Source organism: Bufo gargarizans, chromosome 2 (assembly GCF_014858855.1).
Source record: "Bufo gargarizans isolate SCDJY-AF-19 chromosome 2, ASM1485885v1, whole genome shotgun sequence".
Lineage (NCBI taxonomy): Eukaryota > Metazoa > Chordata > Amphibia > Anura > Bufonidae > Bufo > Bufo gargarizans.
Genome location: NC_058081.1, coordinates 342,307,534 through 342,328,428, shown reverse-complemented (window position 1 = coordinate 342,328,428; position 20,895 = coordinate 342,307,534). Strand labels below are relative to the sequence as shown.

General features: G+C 43.4%; 1 protein-coding gene across 1 annotated transcript in view; it reads left to right on the top strand.

Moving 5' to 3' along the window:
- The first annotated feature begins 2,183 nt into the window (after positions 1–2,183).
- The window catches only part of GFRA3 (GDNF family receptor alpha 3), a 61,758-nt gene continuing 43,046 nt past the window's right edge, over positions 2,184–20,895 (top strand). The window contains exon 1 of the mRNA XM_044277368.1: positions 2,184–2,375. Within this exon, the coding sequence (XP_044133303.1) occupies positions 2,336–2,375 (40 nt within the window). The 5' untranslated portion in view covers positions 2,184–2,335. The remainder of the gene's footprint in view (positions 2,376–20,895) is intronic.

The following is a 20,895-nucleotide window of genomic DNA, read 5'->3' as shown; positions in this document are numbered from 1 at the left end:
GCAGGAGCGCACGGCGTCATTGGTTGCTATGACGCCGTACGCTTCCTGCTGCCACCGCAGTACAGTGGTGCACTGGTATAGATCTATAGCAGTGTATCACTGTACTGCGGCGGCAGCAGAAAGCGCACACTCCTGCACTCAGAAGAAATTGAGGCCGGTATCACGCGGTCTGTTTTCCACAGACGTGTGCATGAGGCTTAACAGGGAATAAAGCTACAGCAGAAAGGACACACCCCCTGAGCTGTGATAGGGGAAGAGAGAGACAGAAAGCAGCAGAAAGGACACACACCGTGAGCTGTGATAGGGGAAGAGAGAGACAGAAAGCAGCAGAAAGGACACACACCCTGAGCTGTGATAGGGGAAGAGAGAGACAGAAAGCAGCAGAAAGGACACACACCCTGAGCTGTGATAGGGGAAGAGAGAGACAGAAAGCAGCAGAAAGGACACACACCCTGAGCTGTGATAGGGGAAGAGAGAGACAGAAAGCAGCAGAAAGGACACACCCCCTGAGCTGTGATAGGGGAAGAGAGAGACAGAAAGCAGCAGAAAGGACACACCCCCTGAGCTGTGATCGGGGAAGAGAGAGACAGAAAGCAGCAGAAAGGACACACACCCTGAGCTGTGATAGGGGAAGAGAGAGACAGAAAGCAGCAGAAAGGACACCCCCCTGAGCTGTGATAGGGGAAGAGAGAGACAGAAAGCAGCAGAAAGGACACACACCCTGAGCTGTGATAGGGGAAGAGAGAGACAGAAAGCAGCAGAAAGGACACACCCCCTGAGCTGTGATAGGGGAAGAGAGAGACAGAAAGCAGCAGAAAGGACACACCCCCTGAGCTGTGATAGGGGAAGAGAGAGACAGAAAGCAGCAGAAAGGACACACACCCTGAGCTGTGATAGGGGAAGAGAGAGACAGAAAGCAGCAGAAAGGACACACCCCCTGAGCTGTGATAGGGGAAGAGAGAGACAGAAAGCAGCAGAAAGGACACACACCGTGAGCTGTGATAGGGGAAGAGAGAGACAGAAAGCAGCAGAAAGGACACACCCCCTGAGCTGTGATAGGGGAAGAGAGAGACAGAAAGCAGCAGAAAGGACACACACCCTGAGCTGTGATAGGGGAAGAGAGAGACAGAAAGCAGCAGAAAGGACACACCCCCTGAGCTGTGATCGGGGAAGAGAGAGACAGAAAGCAGCAGAAAGGACACACCCCCTGAGCTGTGATAGGGGAAGAGAGAGACAGAAAGCAGCAGAAAGGACACACACCCTGAGCTGTGATAGGGGAAGAGAGAGACAGAAAGCAGCAGAAAGGACACACACCCTGAGCTGTGATAGGGGAAGAGAGAGACAGAAAGCAGCAGAAAGGACACACCCCCTGAGCTGTGATAGGGGAAGAGAGAGACAGAAAGCAGCAGAAAGGACACACTCCCTGAGCTGTGATAGGGGAAGAGAGAGACAGAAAGCAGCAGAAAGGACACACCCCCTGAGCTGTGATAGGGGAAGAGAGAGACAGAAAGCAGCAGAAAGGATACACACCCTGAGCTGTGATAGGGGAAGAGAGACAGAAAGCAGCTGAATGGCCAGCTCAAATTTGCCTTCTTCTTCAATGGGGACAACCCCTCATAGGTGAAGGACACTTGCCAATGAGATGAATTGGTTTATTAGAATTGATTCACTCATCCCCAGTGCAAATACAATTTTTTTTTAAATGTGAACCAATGTCTTCTTGTTACCAAGGAGCACTTTCACTTTCAATTTTTCAGCAGTTTTAAAATGTGCAAAAAATGCATTAATTTCAAACTTTTTCAGATGTTACTTTGAGAGTTACTTTGGCAGTTTTTTTTTAGCCAAATCCAGCCGTGTATCCAGCGTATTTCTGATTCCCTTCCAGCCCACTTCTAGCTTTGGCTCAAAATCCTTGACACTTGAAACGCATTGCATAGAAAGCATTTGGCTTTATGTATGAAGACTTTTCAATACTTTGCTGTAGACTTTAAAGTAAAACTGTAATAAAAAAATACAAACCATGAAAAATGGTGCAAAACGCTGTGTATGAATCAAGCCTAAGAACACAACTACCGTAGCCTCAATATGGTGTGTGCTGAGAAAGCAGAGGGAGCAGAGGGGGCGGGGCGGGCAGGAGAGCGCTACTCATAGTACATAGCTCAATCACTGCTCAGCCACAGCTTGGGAGAGAGCCGGAGTTACTGCCAGGCTGCCACTACTCCTATCATCCCAGAGGACTGGCTGGGGATGGAGCTGCTGGGGGCATAGACCCTGGATGTTGAGTTCTGGGGGGATATCTTGTGTGTGGTAGAAGACTCCACTGCTGCTGCCCACCATGAGATGTTTGGGGGTCATCCTGCTCCTTGTGGACGCTGGTAAATGTCTCTCTATTATTTCTCTGTGTATCACTACTAGGGGAAGCAACTGTATACTGCCCAGTACTCAGTGCTGTACAAGTATTGTGACTGTATACTATCCAGTACTCAGTGCTGTACATTTATTGTGACTGTATACTGCCCAGTACTCAGTGCTGTACAAGTATTGTGACTATATATTATCCAGTACTCAGTGCTGTACAAGTATTGTGACTATATATTATCCAGTACTCAGTGCTGTACAAGTATTGTGACTATATATTATCCAGTACTCAGTGCTGTACATGTATTGTGACTATATACTGCCCAGTACTCGGTGCTGTACAGGTAGTGTGACTATATACTGCCCAGTACTCGGTGCTGTACATGTATTGTGACTATATACTGCCCAGTACTCGGTGCTGTACAGGTATTGTGACTGTATACTGCCCAGTACTCGGTGCTGTACAGGTAGTGTGACTATATACTGCCCAGTACTCGGTGCTGTACATGTAGTGTGACTATATACTGCCCAGTACTCGGTGCTGTACATGTATTGTGACTATATACTACCCAGTACTCGGTGCTGTACAGGAATTGTGACTGTATACTGCCCAGTACTCGGTGCTGTACATGTAGTGTGACTATATACTGCCCAGTACTCGGTGCTGTACATGTATTGTGACTATATACTGCCCAGTACTCAGTGCTGTACAAGTATTGTGACTGTATACTGCCCAGTACTCAGTGCTGTACAAGTATTGTGACTATATATTATCCAGTACTCAGTGCTGTACATGTATTGTGACTGTATACTGCCCAGTACTCAGTGCTGTACAAGTATTGTGACTATATATTATCCAGTACTCAGTGCTGTACATGTATTGTGACTATATACTGCCCAGTACTCGGTGCTGTACAGGTAGTGTGACTATATACTGCCCAGTACTCAGTGCTGTACAGGTAGTGTGACTATATACTGCCCAGTACTCGGTGCTGTACATGTATTGTGACTATATACTGCCCAGTACTCGGTGCTGTACAGGTATTGTGACTATACACTACCCAGTACTTGGTGCTGTACAGGTATTGTGACTATATACTGCCCAGTACTCGGTGCTGTACAGGTATTGTGACTATATACTACCCAGTGCTCGGTGCTGTACAGGTATTGTGACTGTATACTGCCCAGTACTCAGTGCTGTACAAGTATTGTGACTATATACTGCCCAGTACTCGGTGCTGTACAGGTAGTGTGACTATATACTGCCCAGTACTCGGTGCTGTACATGTAGTGTGACTATATACTGCCCAGTACTCGGTGCTGTACATGTATTGTGACTATATACTGCCCAGTACTCGGTGCTGTACATGTATTGTGACTATATACTGCCCAGTACTCGGTGCTGTACAGGTATTGTGACTATACACTACCCAGTACTTGGTGCTGTACAGGTATTGTGACTATATACTGCCCAGTACTCGGTGCTGTACAGGTATTGTGACTATATACTACCCAGTACTCGGTGCTGTACAGGAATTGTGACTATATACTACCCAGTACTCGGTGCTGTACAGGGATTGTGACTATATACTATCCAGTACTCGGTGCTGTACAGGTATTGTGACTATATACTGCCCAGTACTCGGTGCTGTACAGGTATTGTGACTATACACTACCCAGTACTTGGTGCTGTACAGGTATTGTGACTATATACTGCCCAGTACTCGGTGCTGTACAGGGATTGTGACTATATACTATCCAGTACTCGGTGCTGTACAGGTATTGTGACTATATACTGCCCAGTACTCGGTGCTGTACAAGTATTGTGACTATATACCACCCAATACTCTGTGCTGTACAAGTATTGTGACTATATACTACCCAGTACTCGGTGCTGTACAGGTATTGTGACTATATACTATCCAGTACTTGGTGCTGTACAGGTATTGTGACTATATACTACCCAGTACTTGGTGCTGTACAAGTATTGTGACTATATACTACCCAGTCCTTGGTGCTGTACAGGTATTGTGACTGTATACTGCCCAGTACTCGGTGCTGTACAGGTAGTGTGACTATATACTGCCCAGTACTCGGTGCTGTACAAGTATTGTGACTATATACCACCCAATACTCGGTGCTGTACAAGTATTGTGACTATATACTACCCAGTCCTTGGTGCTGTACAGGTATTGTGACTATATACTGCCCAGTACTCGGTGCTGTACAGGTATTGTGACTATATACTACCCAGTGCTCGGTGCTGTACAGGTATTGTGACTATATTCTGCCCAGTACTCAGTGCTGTACAGGTATTGTGACTTTTTTACTACCCAGTACTTGGTGCTGTACAGGTATTGTGACTATATACTGCCCAGTACTCAGTGCTGTACAGGTATTGTGACTATATACTACCCAGTGCTCGGTGCTGTACAGGTATTGTGACTATATACTGCCCAGTACTCGGTGCTGTACAGGTATTGTGACTATATACTACCCAGTGCTCGGTGCTGTACAGGTATTGTGACTATATACTGCCCAGTGCTCGGTGCTGTACAGGTATTGTGACTATATACTGCCCAGTACTCGGTGCTGTACAGGTATTGTGACTATATACTACCCAGTGCTCGGTGCTGTACAGGTATTGTGACTATATACTGCCCAGTGCTCGGTGCTGTACAGGTATTGTGACTATATACTGCCCAGTACTCGGTGCTGTACAGGTATTGTGACTATATACTGCCCAGTACTCGGTGCTGTACAGGTATTGTGTCATCAGACACACAGTGGAGGACTACACCGTGCCCTTACTACCCTTGCTCCATAGACCTGTCAGTCATCACATGTAATTAGTATTGCATGGCCATTAGTGCCAGCACATGGCTGCCTGTCGGTCACAGTGCCTGCCCAGGACTGACAGCTGATGGACAGCTCCAGCTTCTTACATTAGCAGCTGCACTGGGAACATACAATGAATTCTCCCCTTCACCAGTCTGCCACACACAATGCACTGGTTGTACTGGGTATTAATAGTCTGCAGGGCACTGATAGAGTCTATTGAAGTACTACTACCACCCATCATCAGCACTGAGTAGTCTTCTACCTTAGAGATTCTCTCCGGACTACAAACAATGGACTGAGCAGTGGTCTTCACATCTGGGGCTTGCTCCAGGTATGGCATGAAGCTGGGGTAGACCTGCCTTGTGTTTCATACACCCAGTGCTCTTTCTGGTTGGTAGACTGAGTGGATAGGACCAGGTTATTAGGAATTTTATAGGGCTCATTGCTTTCTGTTATCTCATCACATATGTTCCTGACAATCCTTATCTTTCCTTTTTTATTTATTATATTTTTAGACAGACTGTTTGACTAAACAGACTATAGGTAGCATTTTGTGGCTCCAGGTGTTGCAGAACTACAAGTCCTGATAAAACTCCTCATCTGGAGTTGTGCTTGTGTTTTTCTGCCTGAATCTATGGATAAGCGGTGTCTGTCAGCTGATTATCCCCTCTAAAAATGTAGGTTTGGCTGTTCATGTTGAGTCTTTGTATGGTCAGCTGTAGAGACATTGGAGAGGCTGGTGGTTACATGTCACTCTGAAATTCTAATGATCTTCGTGAAGGCGTAGAAGGTATTGAAGAGGAATGACACCAGTATGACCCAATGATACATCTCCTTATAGTTATATAAAATGCTGAACCTATATAATGTAATATCAGAATGAACACAATGGTCAAATGTACTGCACATATATAGGGTGACCCTCCCTATGAGTAGCCTCATGTTTCAGGAGAGGGAGGAAGAACCCCTCCTTGTCCTGGTCCACGCTTTCATCCTCAGGTTGGCTTGGTTCTTGAGCCGTCTCCATTCTTCTTTGTCTAGTAACTTGGGATGCCCTTGGGTTAGTCTTGTTCAGGCTCATGCCACTCTAGAGGAATGGGGGCTGGGGCCAATCTATGTTTGTTGGCGAGCACCCCATTGCAATGATTAGGATTGCCCAGGTGCATTTTTGTTGGGACCATCGCTGATATCCAGAATTAAGGGGTTGCACACAAACACACCCCTTTAGTGTTTCTCTGAGATTGTGATTGAGAAACAAAAAAATTAACGGTTGTTTAAAATGCTGCTGCTATCCATGGGAGTAAAGGAGAGGAGGACTTGGAGTGCTGGGATCTCTTCCATCCTGAGATTCTAATTGCTTACAATGGCTCACACTGATGAACTCCTAATAGAGTGTCATTGATCTACATATCGCTTTACTGGGAATACCGTGCTTGATATTCTGTATTAAAGGAATTCCCTACTGGTTGTGCCCAGTTCAGTTGCTGCCAGAGAAGTGAATACATACGCACTGCCAGTCCAAGTGCATGCTTGGCTTTTTTCCTTCTCGATAGGGAGTATACATTGCCACTCTTCTGCTGAGAAAGAGGACTAGGGACCCCCATTCTTGGAATTAGTGGGGGTCACTTCTTTGGGAAATCTTATCAGAGAGACTTTTAGAAGGGGCTCATATGCTCTGTAGAGTGATGGTAGGCAGCTAAATTCAGACATTTCCGGGTAGCAGAACACGGTAATGTCGAAACAGAACTGCAAAGATGGGCACTGATTGGAAATGCACCCCCCACACAATCCCAGACATTGTATTGCTACATTATGAAGGAAGAATACATTTCCCATAGTAAATGACATCACTGGCAATTAAATATGAAGGGCAAAGTGATTTCTACTTGGAAAAACCACTTTACTTACTCATAATGCTATTTCATGTATTATTGATGGATTTCTACAGTGTATGAAGCAGCGAACATACTAAGCAAGGGCAATCTCCACCTGTTCTCCGAGCGTGATAGCAAAGGTGTTACACAACTAATATCCTCGCCATTTTAAGGTTTATTCCAAGAAAGAAATGCTTTTCGTTTGACTGTTAAATTTAATCCCCGAGTGCTGATCTTAAAGGCTACAGACACCTTTGGGGTGATTTTTATTTATTACACTAGCAATAATTTTAGATTAAAAAAGCATATTACATACACATATAAACATCGCATAAGGCTACTTTCACACTAACGTTGTTTAAATCCGGCGTTCAATTCCGACACCGGAACTGCCCGTCGGATCCGGAAAAACGTGTGAAAACGGATTACATTTGAATTCTGATCAGGATTTTGATCACAAAGAAAAAATGCATTGGAAAAAACGGATCTGCCATTTATGGACTTTAACTTTTTTTTCACATTTTTCGGGTTTAACATGCAAAAGCCGGATCCGGTTTGACTAAGCACACGGTGTTAATGAAATTCAATAGGAAAAAGACCAGATCCGGCGTTCAGTCAAAGTGTTCAGGATTTTTGGCCAGAGGTAGAAATACAACATGCTACGGTTTTCAGAAAAACCTGATCATTAAAAAAGACTGAACTGAAGATCTTGATGCATCCTGAACAGATTGCTCTCCATTCAGAATGCATGGGGATATAACTGATCAGTTTTTTCCTGGATTTGAGCCCCTAGGACGGAACTCAGCGCCGGAAAAGAAAAAGGCTAGTGTGAAAGTACCCTAAAACATATTATAAAAACTATGCTCCATTTGTCATCTGCAGCCTGTGTGTAATACCATATGTTGCAAGCAGCTTAATCCTATTGATTGTAAGATCTGTCTGACAAGATCTCTGAAGTCTTACGTCTCATGCTCATGATCATATTTTTGGTCCACCTCCAATACACATTTTTGCTGATCTCACGTGGACCCATCAATTTCTATCGGGCTGAAAAATATGAGGACAGTACCATGGACATCCATGTGGCAGTGCCTCAAATTATAGAGCATGTCCTATTCTTGTCCATTTTGCCATCGAGAATAGGGATTTCTACAATGGAGGCCGAGAAAAGTGTGGGATTCACACAACCGGTATCTATATGTTGTGAATCTGCGGTTTGCGGACTGCAAACCGGATATGGTTGTGTGCAGGAGGCCTTTGTCTGTAGCCCCTTTCTGTTCTCTCCTGAATGCCTTCTTAGCGCTCATGCACACAAATGTATTTTTAGTCCGCATTCGATCTGCATTTTTCACTTCAGGCCCATTCACTTCAGGACAGTTTTGCAGAGGGCAGGACTTTCCATTCCGCAAAATGCGACACACACACGGCCAGTGTCCGTGTTTTGCGGATCTGCTATTTGCGGATCCCAAAACCGTCAACGTCCGTGTGCACGAGCCCTTTAAGCTGACATCACTTTGGATGTAATAGAAATGTATTTGTTTGTAAAGGTATCAGTTTAGATTTGTGTTCAGGAGAGCAGGTTGCGGGGCTACAGCGTGAACTGTCTCGGAGTTCATCTGATGGATTACACACTGCGGGACGGAGCAGCCCACAATGTATGAGAATCAGTGCAGACTACAGAAGACAAAATGTTTAATAGAAAATGTTTTTATCCCATAATACAACAATAAAAATTGTCCTAAAGGTGTCTATAGCCTTTAAGAACTACAGCTAGCAGGAGGAAAAATAACTCTTTAAGGTATGGCAGAAGATAGCATTAGTTGGGATCCCTGACGTGGGACCCCTTTGACTGTTAGAATAAACGGTTCCATTGGCTTTTAGCTTTGTTGATGCTGTTGGATTGAAAAGAATATGGTCGTATTTCAGATTTTTACTCATTTTAACATTTCTTTCCTGGAAATAGCTTCTTAAATTGCATATACCCTTAGTAGCTCAGTGCTGATTACACCTCTGCACAAAGTCATTGTGATACTAGTTATAATTTTACCCTGATATCATGAACTTTATAGCCAATATACAACTAAGACGTTCACTATAAAAATAATAGATAATTGAGGGCTAGAGTTGTAATAGGCTGGGGTCATATTGAACATGCCACTTGTGATGACAGCTAATTAAAGATTACAGGGATATGACATATAGATGGTGATGTCAGCAGGCACCCCTCCCCTTCTACGGGTATAATAATCAACTTCATTTAACATATTGATTATTCTTTTCTAATTTGTGAAGCCACCTGCAATCTATGGGTGACCGAGATATAAATTCTCATGATGCAGACAAAATGACAGCAGTCCTTGAAATGAATGTACTGACCCACTAAAGAATTTGGAAGCTTCAATGCAATAATGTTTTCCAAAAATATAGCATAAGTCAATGTCATTTGGAGTTGGCCTTGTAGCCCATCACATGATACTAGGATCTCTATGTTTTATGGACTGATTCATAAATATAAGCTCTATGTCTTATGGACTGATTTATAAAAATAAGCTCTATGTCTTATGGACTGATTTATAAATATAAGCTCTATGTCTTATGGACTGATTCATAAATATAATCTCTATGTCTTATGGACTGATAAATATAAGCTCTATGTCTTATGGACTGATAAATATAAGCTCTATGTCTTATGGACTGATAAATATAAGCTCTATGTCTTATGGACTGATAAATATAAGCTCTATGTCTTATGGACTGATAAATATAAGCTCTATGTCTTATGGACTGATAAATATAAGCTCTATGTCTTATGGACTGATTTATAAATATAAGCTCTATGTCTTATGGACTGATTTATAAATATAAGCTCTATGTCTTATGGACTGATTCATAAATATAAGCTCTATGTCTTATGGACTGATTTATAAAAATAATCTCTATGTCTTATGGACTGATTTATAAATATAAGCTCTATGTTTTATGGACTGATTCATAAATATAAGTGTCTTATGGACTGATTCTGAATTATTAGCTCTGTGTGTAAGGGAGTTATTCAGAAATAGAAGGGCTATGTCTTATGGACTGATTTATACATATAAGCTCTATGTCTTATGGACAGATTCTGAATCATTAGCTCTGTGTGTATTGGAGTGATTCAGAAATAGAAGGTCTATATTTGGATTGATTTAGAAATAACCTATAAGAATTTTCATGTTCAAAAATAAAATTGATATTTTTTCCGGCATGTGCAATGATTCGTAATACAATTAAACAGGAACGCTGTATAATTGGAGGGTGAACCCTCACACTCGTGAAAATGTGTTTGTGAATACATTGAATTATCATGGCCAAACCATAGTTCCAGAGATTATTTATCAAAACCATTCAGGGTATGTGTTCTAATCTGCTGTAAAAACACAAAAGGGGAGATTTATCTTCTCCCTTGCCCCTAAAAAGTGGCGTAAAAAAGTCTCAAACTACAAAAACAAATTGTTGCATCTACCACTTTTTAGGCCACCCTCGCCACTATTCACAAAGGGGAAATGGCAAGAGGGTGTGGTCAGCAACCGCAACATATTTATCTTCATTTATACCAGTTTTCTGGCGCACATAGAACCAGAAATCTACAGTCGTAGATTTCTGTTTAGTTAGACGGGTTGCCGGAGGGTGCACCTAATTTATAACAAGGACTGAGCCTTATCATAAATTAGGGGCATCCGCTGACAACGGTTTTGATAAATCTCCCCCAAAATCTTGCCTTGAGGTGCCAACTATACTAATTTTATACAGCTATTTCCCCGACTCCACCATAAACACACAGGCTTGTTTATTATAATGAGGAGAGGGCAATAAGCCAGTGCCAGACATCTTATCTTTTTCAGAAGCAGAGGATCGGGCATGTTGAAATCTGACACACCAGATTCTGCTTTCCTTTAACATAGGAAAAATTCGTACCTGGGATTTTACTTTCCTTGAGTCCGGAGGCAGCACATCATGGTTTAATAGTGTGTCCTCTTCCTTCTAGGACCGCCCACCTAGTAAAAACAAGTAATTAATTAGTTAAGGGACCCTTCCCAGAATGCCTCGGTGTGTTAAAGAAATAGACTCAGACAAACATATGCACAAAATAAATTTATTAGGGAGGGTAAACTTGTGCTGCCTCCGGACTCAAGGAAAGTAAAATCCCAGGTACGAATTTTTTCTTTTCCCCTATCGTCCTCCGGCAGCACATCATGGGATTTTTATAGATCTCATAGGGAGGGACTTTCATTCACGGCTGCTGACAACACCCCAGTACCAAAGGCTGAGGTCCTAGCATTGATGTCCAGACGATAGTGTTTAGCAAACGTCAGAGAAGTGGACCATGATGCGGCGTTGCAAATATCTTCAATGGGAACTTGCGCCATTTCTGCCCAGGAGGTTGCTGCAGTTCTAGTGGAATGGGCCCTGATTGGAAAGGGTGGAGGAAGGGCTTCAAGATAATAGGCTTCCATAATTGTGGACTTTATCCACCTTGCAAGAGAGTCCTTAGAAGGCAGTTGTCCCTTTCTTGGACCAGCGAAGAGAACAAAAAGATTTTCGGATTTCCTGAAGTCTTTAGTTCTTTGGAGATAGATTTGTAATGTTCTTTTAACATCTAGAGTATTCAACAGTATCTGTTGCTCGTTAACAGGATCCGGAAAAAATACCGGGAGAAATGATTCCCTATTCTTGTTAGCTGAAGAAGGCACTTTCGTCAGGAAAGTGGGAACTGTACGCAATAGGACTCCATCTGGTAAAAAGCGTACATAGGGAGATCTGGACGACAAGGCTTGTAGTTCTCCCAGTCTCTTAGCGGAAGTGACGGACGTTAGAAATAAAGCCTTGTAAGAAAGCCAGTTGAGAGCTACATCTTGTAAAGGCTCAAAAGGTGCTGAGGTAAGTCTCTTTAGGACTAATGAAAGGTCCCAAATAGGTGTAGGATCCCTATGCACTGGTTGCAGTCTTCTAACTGCTTTGAAGAACCTGAGGATTAGAGGGTGATGAAGGAATTTATTTTCTGTCATGGAGTTAATGGTAGTCATATGGGCTCTCAAGATATTTGGTTTGAGACCTTTCTGAAACCCATCTTGAAGAAAGTGCAGTACTGAAGAAACGTCAAGGTCATTGTGGCCAGAATCAGAACTCCAGGAAACAAATTTCCTCCATATTTTAAAATATTTCCTGTTAGTCGAGTCTTTGCAAGAGGCAAGAAAAGTATTAATGACAGACTGTGAGAGACCTTTTGCTTCTAATTTAGATCTTTCAACTTCCAGGCGGTAAGATGTAGACGGTCTAGACTCTGATGATATAGGCCGTTCTGGAGAAGAAGATCCGGACGTGGAGGAAGCTTCCAGAATTCTCCCCTGGACAGATGAAGGAGGAGCGGAAACCATGACCTCCTCGGCCAAAAGGGGGTTATCATTATTACAAATAGAGGCTTCTCTTCTACTATTTTCCGTAATGTCTTCGGAATGAGAGGAACTGGGGGAAAAACGTAGGCGGAAAGGTTCTTCCAACTCATTGAGAAAGCATCTACCACTGCAGGATTGTCGGAGATCTTCAGAGAACAGAACCTGCTTAACTTCTTGTTCGTTGCAGATGCCATCAGATCCCAGGACGGACAACCCCACTACAATGCTTTGGAAGACAATAGGATTTAGTTCCCATTCCGCTTGGTTGACTATTTTCCTGCTCAGAAGATCCGCTTGAGTATTCGAGGAGCCTCTGATATGCAGAGCTTTCAACTCTGCAAGATGTGATTCTGCCCATTTGAAAATCTTCTTGCATAATTTCAGAAGGGTCTTGCTCCTCGTGTCCCCTTGCTTGTTCAAATAAAATACCGTGACAAGGTTGTCTGAACGGATCAGCACTGATTTCCCTGACACTTCGGTCTTGAACTTGTACGGTGCTAACAGTACAGCTTTCAATTCTTTGTAATTTGAAGATTGTCCCATTTCTCTGGGGGACCAGCGGCCTTGTACCCACTTGTTCTTGAGGTGCGCTCCCCAGCCCTGGCCGGATGCATCCGTCGTGATGGTTACTGAGGAGAGAAACTGGAAATTCTTCCCTTTGATCAGATTGCTTGAGTGAAGCCACCATTTGAGGCTCTGTACTGTGGAGGAAAATAACTTCACCTTCGCCCACAACTGGTAACGGCTGCGTCGCCAAGACTGGAGTAAATTCTGCTGAAGATCTCGGGTGTGGATATTCGCCCAAGGCACTGCATCCGCAACAGCTGTCAGATGTCCTAGTGTTTTCATAACTCTGTGGACGGACGGTGACGGCAGAGATATGTGTCTTTATCTCCTTCTTCAGTAATTCCATCTTTGGTAGAGGAAGGTATAACTTCATGGAGACCGTGTCTAGTGGAAGGAATCAGATCGGACTTTCCCCAGTTTAACAGGAAACCTACAGACTAGAGAAGTTTTATGGTCTCTTCTAAATGATGCTGCAGAAGATTCTCTGACTCTGCAACGACAAGCCAGTCGTCCAAATAGGGGAAAATCTGAATCCCCCGAAGACGAAGCTCCACAACAACAATGATAGCAATCTTTGTGAAGACCCTTGGGGCAGAACACAAGCCGAACGGGAGGGCCTTGAATTGGAAATGCTGCGTCCTTTTCCCCATCCTGATGGCGACTCTCAAGTATTTTCTTGATTGTAACTGGATCGGAATGTGGAGGTATACGTCCTTTAAGTCCAGGGAGGACATAAACTGATTCTTTCTGAGGACCGCAGTAATGGACCTTATTGTTTCCATTTTGAAATGGATCTTCTTCATGCAACGATTTACATAACGGAGATCTATAATTAAGCGACTTTTTCCATCTGGTTTGGGAACACGAAAGACTCTGGAGTAGACGCCTGAATATTCTTGATGAACTGGAACTGGTCCTAGGGCTCCTTTTTCCACAAACTCTTTTAAAAGCTGGACGATCTCTGGGTCTCTTCCATCGTTGAGAAGAAACCTGTCTCTTGGCAGATGGTTGAATTCTAGAGCATAGCCATTGCGAACAACATTCAGTGCCCAACAGTCTGAAGTAATCTGCTGCCATTTGGGGTAGAAGAAAGCCAGGCGTCCTCCCACTTTCTGACCTCTGGCGTCAGAACTCAGGTTTGGTAGATCTGTTATCGTCGGTCTTTTTTCTGGACTTCTCCACAGGAATCCAGGTTCTACGGTCAGATCTTCCACGACTGGAATGGCCTCTAAGGCCTCATGCACACGGACGTTTTTTTTGTGGTCCGCAAAAATGGTTTCTGCTGTTCCTTGATCCGAGTCCGTTTTTTCTTCCGTGGGTCTTCCTTGATTTTTGGAGGATCCACGGACATGAAAAATGAAAAAAAAAAAATCTAAGTCAAGTTTGCCTTTGAAATGATAGGAAAAAACGGACACGGATCACGGACGCGGATGACAATCTGGTGTGCATCCATGATTTTCACGGACCCATTGACTCGAATGGGTCCGTGAACCGTTGTCCGTGAAAATAATAGGACAGGTCATATTTTTTTCACGGACTGGAAACACGGATCACTGACGCGGATGCCAAACGGAGCATTTTCCGATTTTTCCACAGACCCGTTGAAAGTCAATGGGTCCGCAGAAAAAAACCCCGGAAAACCGAACAATGGTCGTGTGCATGAGGCCAAAAGGTAGATCTCCTGGAATCTTGACCCCTGTAGGGACGAAAAAATCTTTTCTCCTTGCGTTTAGGCTGTGGAAAACTTAACAATTTATCTTCCATATTGTCCTCAAGAAGTTTATCGAGATGAGAACCCAATAATTTGCCAGGTTCGAAGGGAAGGGAACACAGGTTACTCTTGGAAGAGGGGTCTCCAGACCAGAGTTTTAGCCATATGGCTCTTATAACAGAATTAGCAAGAGCCATGTTCTTAGCAATAAGCCTTAAGGAGTCAACTGGAAAGTCGCAAAGAAATTCTGCCGCCAGCTTCAAAGACGGTAGTCGCCGGAGTAGATCTTCCCTGGAGACGCCATCTTCGATATCTCTGCCTAATTGGCTAAGCCCTCAGAGTACGGGCTACAGGAACCGTGGCCATAGCTGCCTTATTCATGGAAGCGAGATACGTATGTAATCTCTTAAGCAGAGTATCCGCTTTTTTCTCCATAGGGTCTTTTAACAAAGCCGAATCATCTGAAGGGAAAAAAGATTTTCTCGTTAATCTGGTTACTGTTGAATCTACTCTGGCGGGCAACTCCCAACTTGTGGATTCCGCAGGATCGGTCTTGTAGATACTAGATTAACCCTAGATTAATCCTTCCTACCGGTTGCTCCTATTCTTTATGCATTATTGCATCTAGGACCGGGTGGCTTGGAAACCCAGGAGCCTTCTTTTCAGGAAAATAGAAGAGATCATCCTCCTCACGAGTACCGGATTTCTCCTTACTGGCTTCCATGATATTTTTAACTTCTTTTATTAAACGGTTTGCGTCCTTTTTATTAAACAAAAAATTATCTTCAATGAAGTGCGAATCTGAATCAGTAGAAATCTCGCCTTCCGAACGAAGAGACTCCTCAGAGGATGATGGGGATAAACATGGCTTCTTTGATCTCTTCTTTTTAGATTGTTTGAGGAACGCCTTGAACAGAGACATAATTTTTTCTGTTTCGGCATCTGGCGGATCATCTGGCTGAGTACAATCCTCACAAATATTGGAGGAATGATCCGCGGGTAACTGGTGAAGATATGAAATACAGAGAGACGACTGAGACCTCTGTTTCTTTTTGGATGGTGAGGAATCTTGCGTTTCCCCCCTGCTTGAAGCGCTTGACATCTGCAATTCAAATATAAGTTAATCAATTAAAAAATAAGTTTATGGGGCAAAAAAGAGAAAGAGATCCTTCTCCAGAAACTGAGAGAGCCACAGATACCTTTAGAATGCTGGAGCTCTGCTGCCTGGTACAAGGGCACAGAGCTCCAGCCAAAAACCGCTCTAAATACCTACAGAATTTTGAATTTGGCGCTCAAACAGGGCCGGCGCGCCTGTGACGTCATCCAGAAACGCTTTGCGTCTCACGATGCGTTCCACCGCAGAAACCGGAAGTTCGGGGATCGCGCTGTGCACCAGAGGACCAGGGCCTGTTGCTGAAGAACCAGGGGCTTCGGGGATGGCGCAAGAGTGGTCGGGAGTGGAGCCAGGGAACACCATGGCTATTGCCACTCCCCAGGCCAAAAACCGTGTCAAGGTATTTGCGGCCACAGACAATTCTTCCTATAGGCGGGCTACATCCTAAGTAGAAGGACAAATAAAAAACACACCGAGGCATTCTGGGAAGGGTCCCTTATAGGGAAGGCCATTAATTTTATTAACTAATTGATTACTTGTTTTTACTAGGTGGGCGGTCCTAGAAAGAAGAGGACACACTATTAACCCATGATGTGCTGCCGGAAGACGATAGGGGAAATACCAGTGTGCTGTGTTCAGACTGCATGCGAATAGTGCAGCACGTAGAGTTATCCATCACATTAAAATACAGGAAGCCACAGCGGACCCCAACAGACCCCATTGTAAGTCAATCGAGTTCATCAAGTGCCATGATATTCACTGGCAGTGCATGATGGTTTCCATTGTAAATTATGATTAGAGCATAAAGGCCCCCAAACACATTATACAATTGTCGGCCAGACCTGCCATTTTCATCAGGACCAGCTGACCGTCAAACCTGTATGGGGAACTCCTGACTCTCCCATGACAGATGATATCAGAGGAGAGAAGATTTGGGTTTTATCGCCTAATCCATTTGTTCTCCAGAGCAATAAGCCATAGCCAGAACTATATGACTATATGACAGCAGTTTTCTCAACCCATGAAAACAGATATGCTCGGTCAAACCAACTGTGTATACTGTATGTATGGGGGAGTTGGGAGAGACAGTTGACATTAGAGGTGTATGGACACTTTTAGATTAATGTCCAACCCTGCCCAAATTATATATATATATATATATATATATATATATATCCATCTTTACTCCACAATAGCCTATTCATGCAGCCATATACAGTAGGCCATCATTTTAGCCTGGCACATATAGAGTCTGTTCCACTCTAATTGGAAAATACAGTAATGTAGACAGTTGTATTTATATGTTACCATTTTATCATTTTTTTTTTTAAAACTTTATTCTTCTTTGATGATGTCCTTAAATTTCCATAAATCTGCAAATTTTACAAATGAAAGTGTATAGAGAGTGATTTAGAAGACTCCATAATGGGCAGTACTATTCAAAGCTCACAACTTCCGAACATTCCCTAGTCTAGTTCTGAAATATCTATATCTGAGGATGTATTATTCTCACATAATGAACAGACTTCAGTGATCTCCAAAGAAACCGAACTTGGGCAGCTGCCAGACCAACTGACACGGGCTCCCTATTATCAGTGCAAAAGTCAGGGAGGCAAGAAATCTTACTATGCCATACAATCTAGTCAGTCATATGTACTAGTAACATTTATTTCCAAGTATTAATACTTAATTTCTGAATGTAAATCTACTGCAAAGATAGTGTAAGGGAATGTTCATATTGATGTAGTGAAGTAACGGTCACAAAACTGAGACACCTACTGTTAATATAATTAGTAGCTTAGTTTTTGTGATACAAAGCTGCAAGATTGAAATGGGTTATTTGGCGCCCGAAATTTGGCAACTATTGATTTTATAATATGATGTTTGAAGTGTTATGCTGGCATTCTGTGCACACTGGTGTCTTTCTTCTCCTGGCGGATATGGCTATTGGAAGACACACGCCTTCTTCAGCCCTGCTATGGCAGCAGTTCGTGACCTCCCGGCAGGCACAGCATCAGATGGTACAATACGAGTGATGCAAGTTAGACACGAAAATGTCACTTTTATAATGTGAGTGTGTAATTTTAACCAGTTCTAATAAAAGTTACGTTTTAGTACCCCTCTACCTTCAGTTGAACACACAGCCGGCAGAGTGCTCAGACCAAGCGTGCATGGCCCAATCTGTCCCCAGCCAATGGCTACTGATATAACATGCCTTTCCCTATGGGAAAGTATCAGAGCAATAAGGTTCATAGCTTGCCTAGTCCCTGGTGTATTATATTGTCTGAACTTCTGTGCCTGACCTCTGCCTGTTTAGTGCTAAACCTGTCTGTCCATCCTGACCCCTGCCCATTTATTATACTGCCTCTGTGCTGCCTGCCCTGACTTTGCCTTGTCCATGACCGCCTAACCATGATTTTGCCTTTCCCTTTGGTGTCTTGTGCTGGTGTCTCCAAGAGGTAGCGATCTGTTAGTTCTCCTGCAGCAAAGACCAGATCCCTGTATAGGGGTGAAAACCAGGAAAACTACTTATGTGATGCCCTAAGCCAAGTCCATTCAGTGGAGCAGCGGATCCGCACCTGCTGCGTTACAATAAGAGCTTGCTAATATATTTGCATTTTCAGTTCTGCAAGGAACCAACAACTAAAAACCTGGTTATGTTATGCTTGAAGATGTGTAGTTTCCTCCTACCCAGGGACATGCCGACATGCCATTACAGTCCCATGTGAATGAGGGCTACCTCTCCATCCTGTTTGTGTTAACATGTCACTAAATATGTGAACAATATGATAGCAAAGGAGCTTGATTTAGGAGAGGAAACAATGAGGAAGATACAGTTACTAAGTAAGGGGTGGGCTGGGAATTATGTTGAAAAAAGAAAGGGATGCTGCCACTCAGCCGCCTCTAAACTCCTATCACTCTCTTCCTCCTTCGGCCTCTCACAGTGGTCTTCCGCTCCTACCCACAGAGATGGTCACATTCTGGATCTTATCTTTACCCGCCTCTTCTCCCTATCTAACCTTTCTAATTCGCCTCTCCCCCTATCCGACCACAACCTACTCACCTTCTCTTCATTGGTCTCTTCTGCTGCTGCTCCCCCGGTCCACACACTTAACACACAACCTTAAACATTTCGACTATCACTTGCTTTCTGACTCTCTTCTGCCACTCTCTACTACTGTTTCTTCTAAGACCCAGATGCTGCCACCACCTTGTATAACACCATAACTACAGCTCTGGACTCAGTTGCCCCCCTCACACACAACAAAAAATACAAGGCCGTCCACAACCTGTCACCTCAATACATCTCTGAGCTACTTTCCCAATACATCCCCACACACACTCTCCGATCCTCACAAGACCTCCTTCTCTCCTCACAATCGCCTCCAAGATTTCCCCCATACTCTGGAACTCGCTACCCCAACATATCAGACTCTCGCCTACAGTGGAATCCTTCAAAAGAAACCTAAAAACCCACCTCTTCAGACAAGCCTACAACTAGTGACCCTGCTGCCTCTATACCGCCATGACCAACTACACCCGCACCTACTGTGTCCTTCTCCCATACCATGTAGATTGTAAACCCTCACGGGCAGGGCCCTCTCTCCTTCTGTACCAGTTTGTAACTTGTCTTGTTCATGCTTAGTGCAATTGTCTGTATTATGTATGTGCACCCCTTATCATATGTACAGCGCTATGGAATGAATGGCGCTTTAATAATAAATAATAATAATAATGCTGGGATTTGTACATTTTTGGCACCTATCCTCATAACTGAAAGGAGAAAACTGTGTCTGCTGCCATATCAGGGTCAAGTGAGTAACCCTAAAAAGATGTTTTAGGCTGTCATTTGATGTGTTAGGATGAAGGAACAGTTTTGCAAGACGTTTAAAGAAAAAAATACAGTTTGACTACTTGCAGCCGCCTATAGAAAGCGTCAGAGTTGATTGCATGCCGTTTATACCTTGAACTAAATAATTTAAGAGTGTAGTATGCTCACTTACGTAATGGTGGTTGTAAAAAGGCAGTATTGTAACATTTAAATCAATAGATAAGCATGTGATTTGGAACTTTGCATTAGAACATAACAACCCCAACTACTATTAAGATAGCTAAGCATTTTTTTGTGTTAAGATTCTTAAAGGGAATCTAAAGACAACTTAATGTTCTTCAATTATATAAATGTTAAAAAGTATAAATCTGAAGGTGTCGGCCCTTTAAAGAGTAATGAGGGGGAAGTCGCAGAGAGCGATGAGGAGAAAGCAAAGCTGTTAAATATTTTTTTTCTCCAATATATTCACTGAGGAAAATAAATTGTCAGATGACATGCAGAATGCAAAAATAAATTCCCCATTAAAAGTGTCCTGTCTGACCCAGGAAGAAGTACATCAGCGACTTAAAACGATTAAAATAGACAAATCGCCAGGACCGGATGACATACACCCCCGTATCCTAAAGGAATTAAGTAATGTCATAGCCAGACCCTTATTTCTGATATTTGCAGACTCTATACTGACAGGGAATGTCCCACAGGATTGGCGCATGGCATATGTGGTGCCAATATTCAAAAAGGGGCCAAAAACAGACCCTGGAAACTATAGGCCGGTAAGTTTAACATCTGTTGTGGGTAAACTGTTTGAAGGTTTTCTGAGAGATGCTATATTAGAGCATCTCAACAGAAATAAGCAAATAACGCCATATCAGCATGGCTTCGTGAGGGATCGGTCATGTCAGACTAATTTAATCAGTTTCTATGAGGAGGTAAGTTCTAGACTTGACAGCGGCGAATCAATGGATGTCGTATATCTGGACTTCTCCAAAGCATTTGACACTGTACCACATAAAAGGTTAGTATATAAAATGAGAATGCTCGGACTGGGAGAAAACATCTGTAAGTGGGTAAGTAACTGGCTCAGTGATAGAAAACAGAGGGTGGTTATTAACGGTACACACTCAGATTGGGTCACTGTCACTAGTGGGGTACCTCAGGGGTCAGTA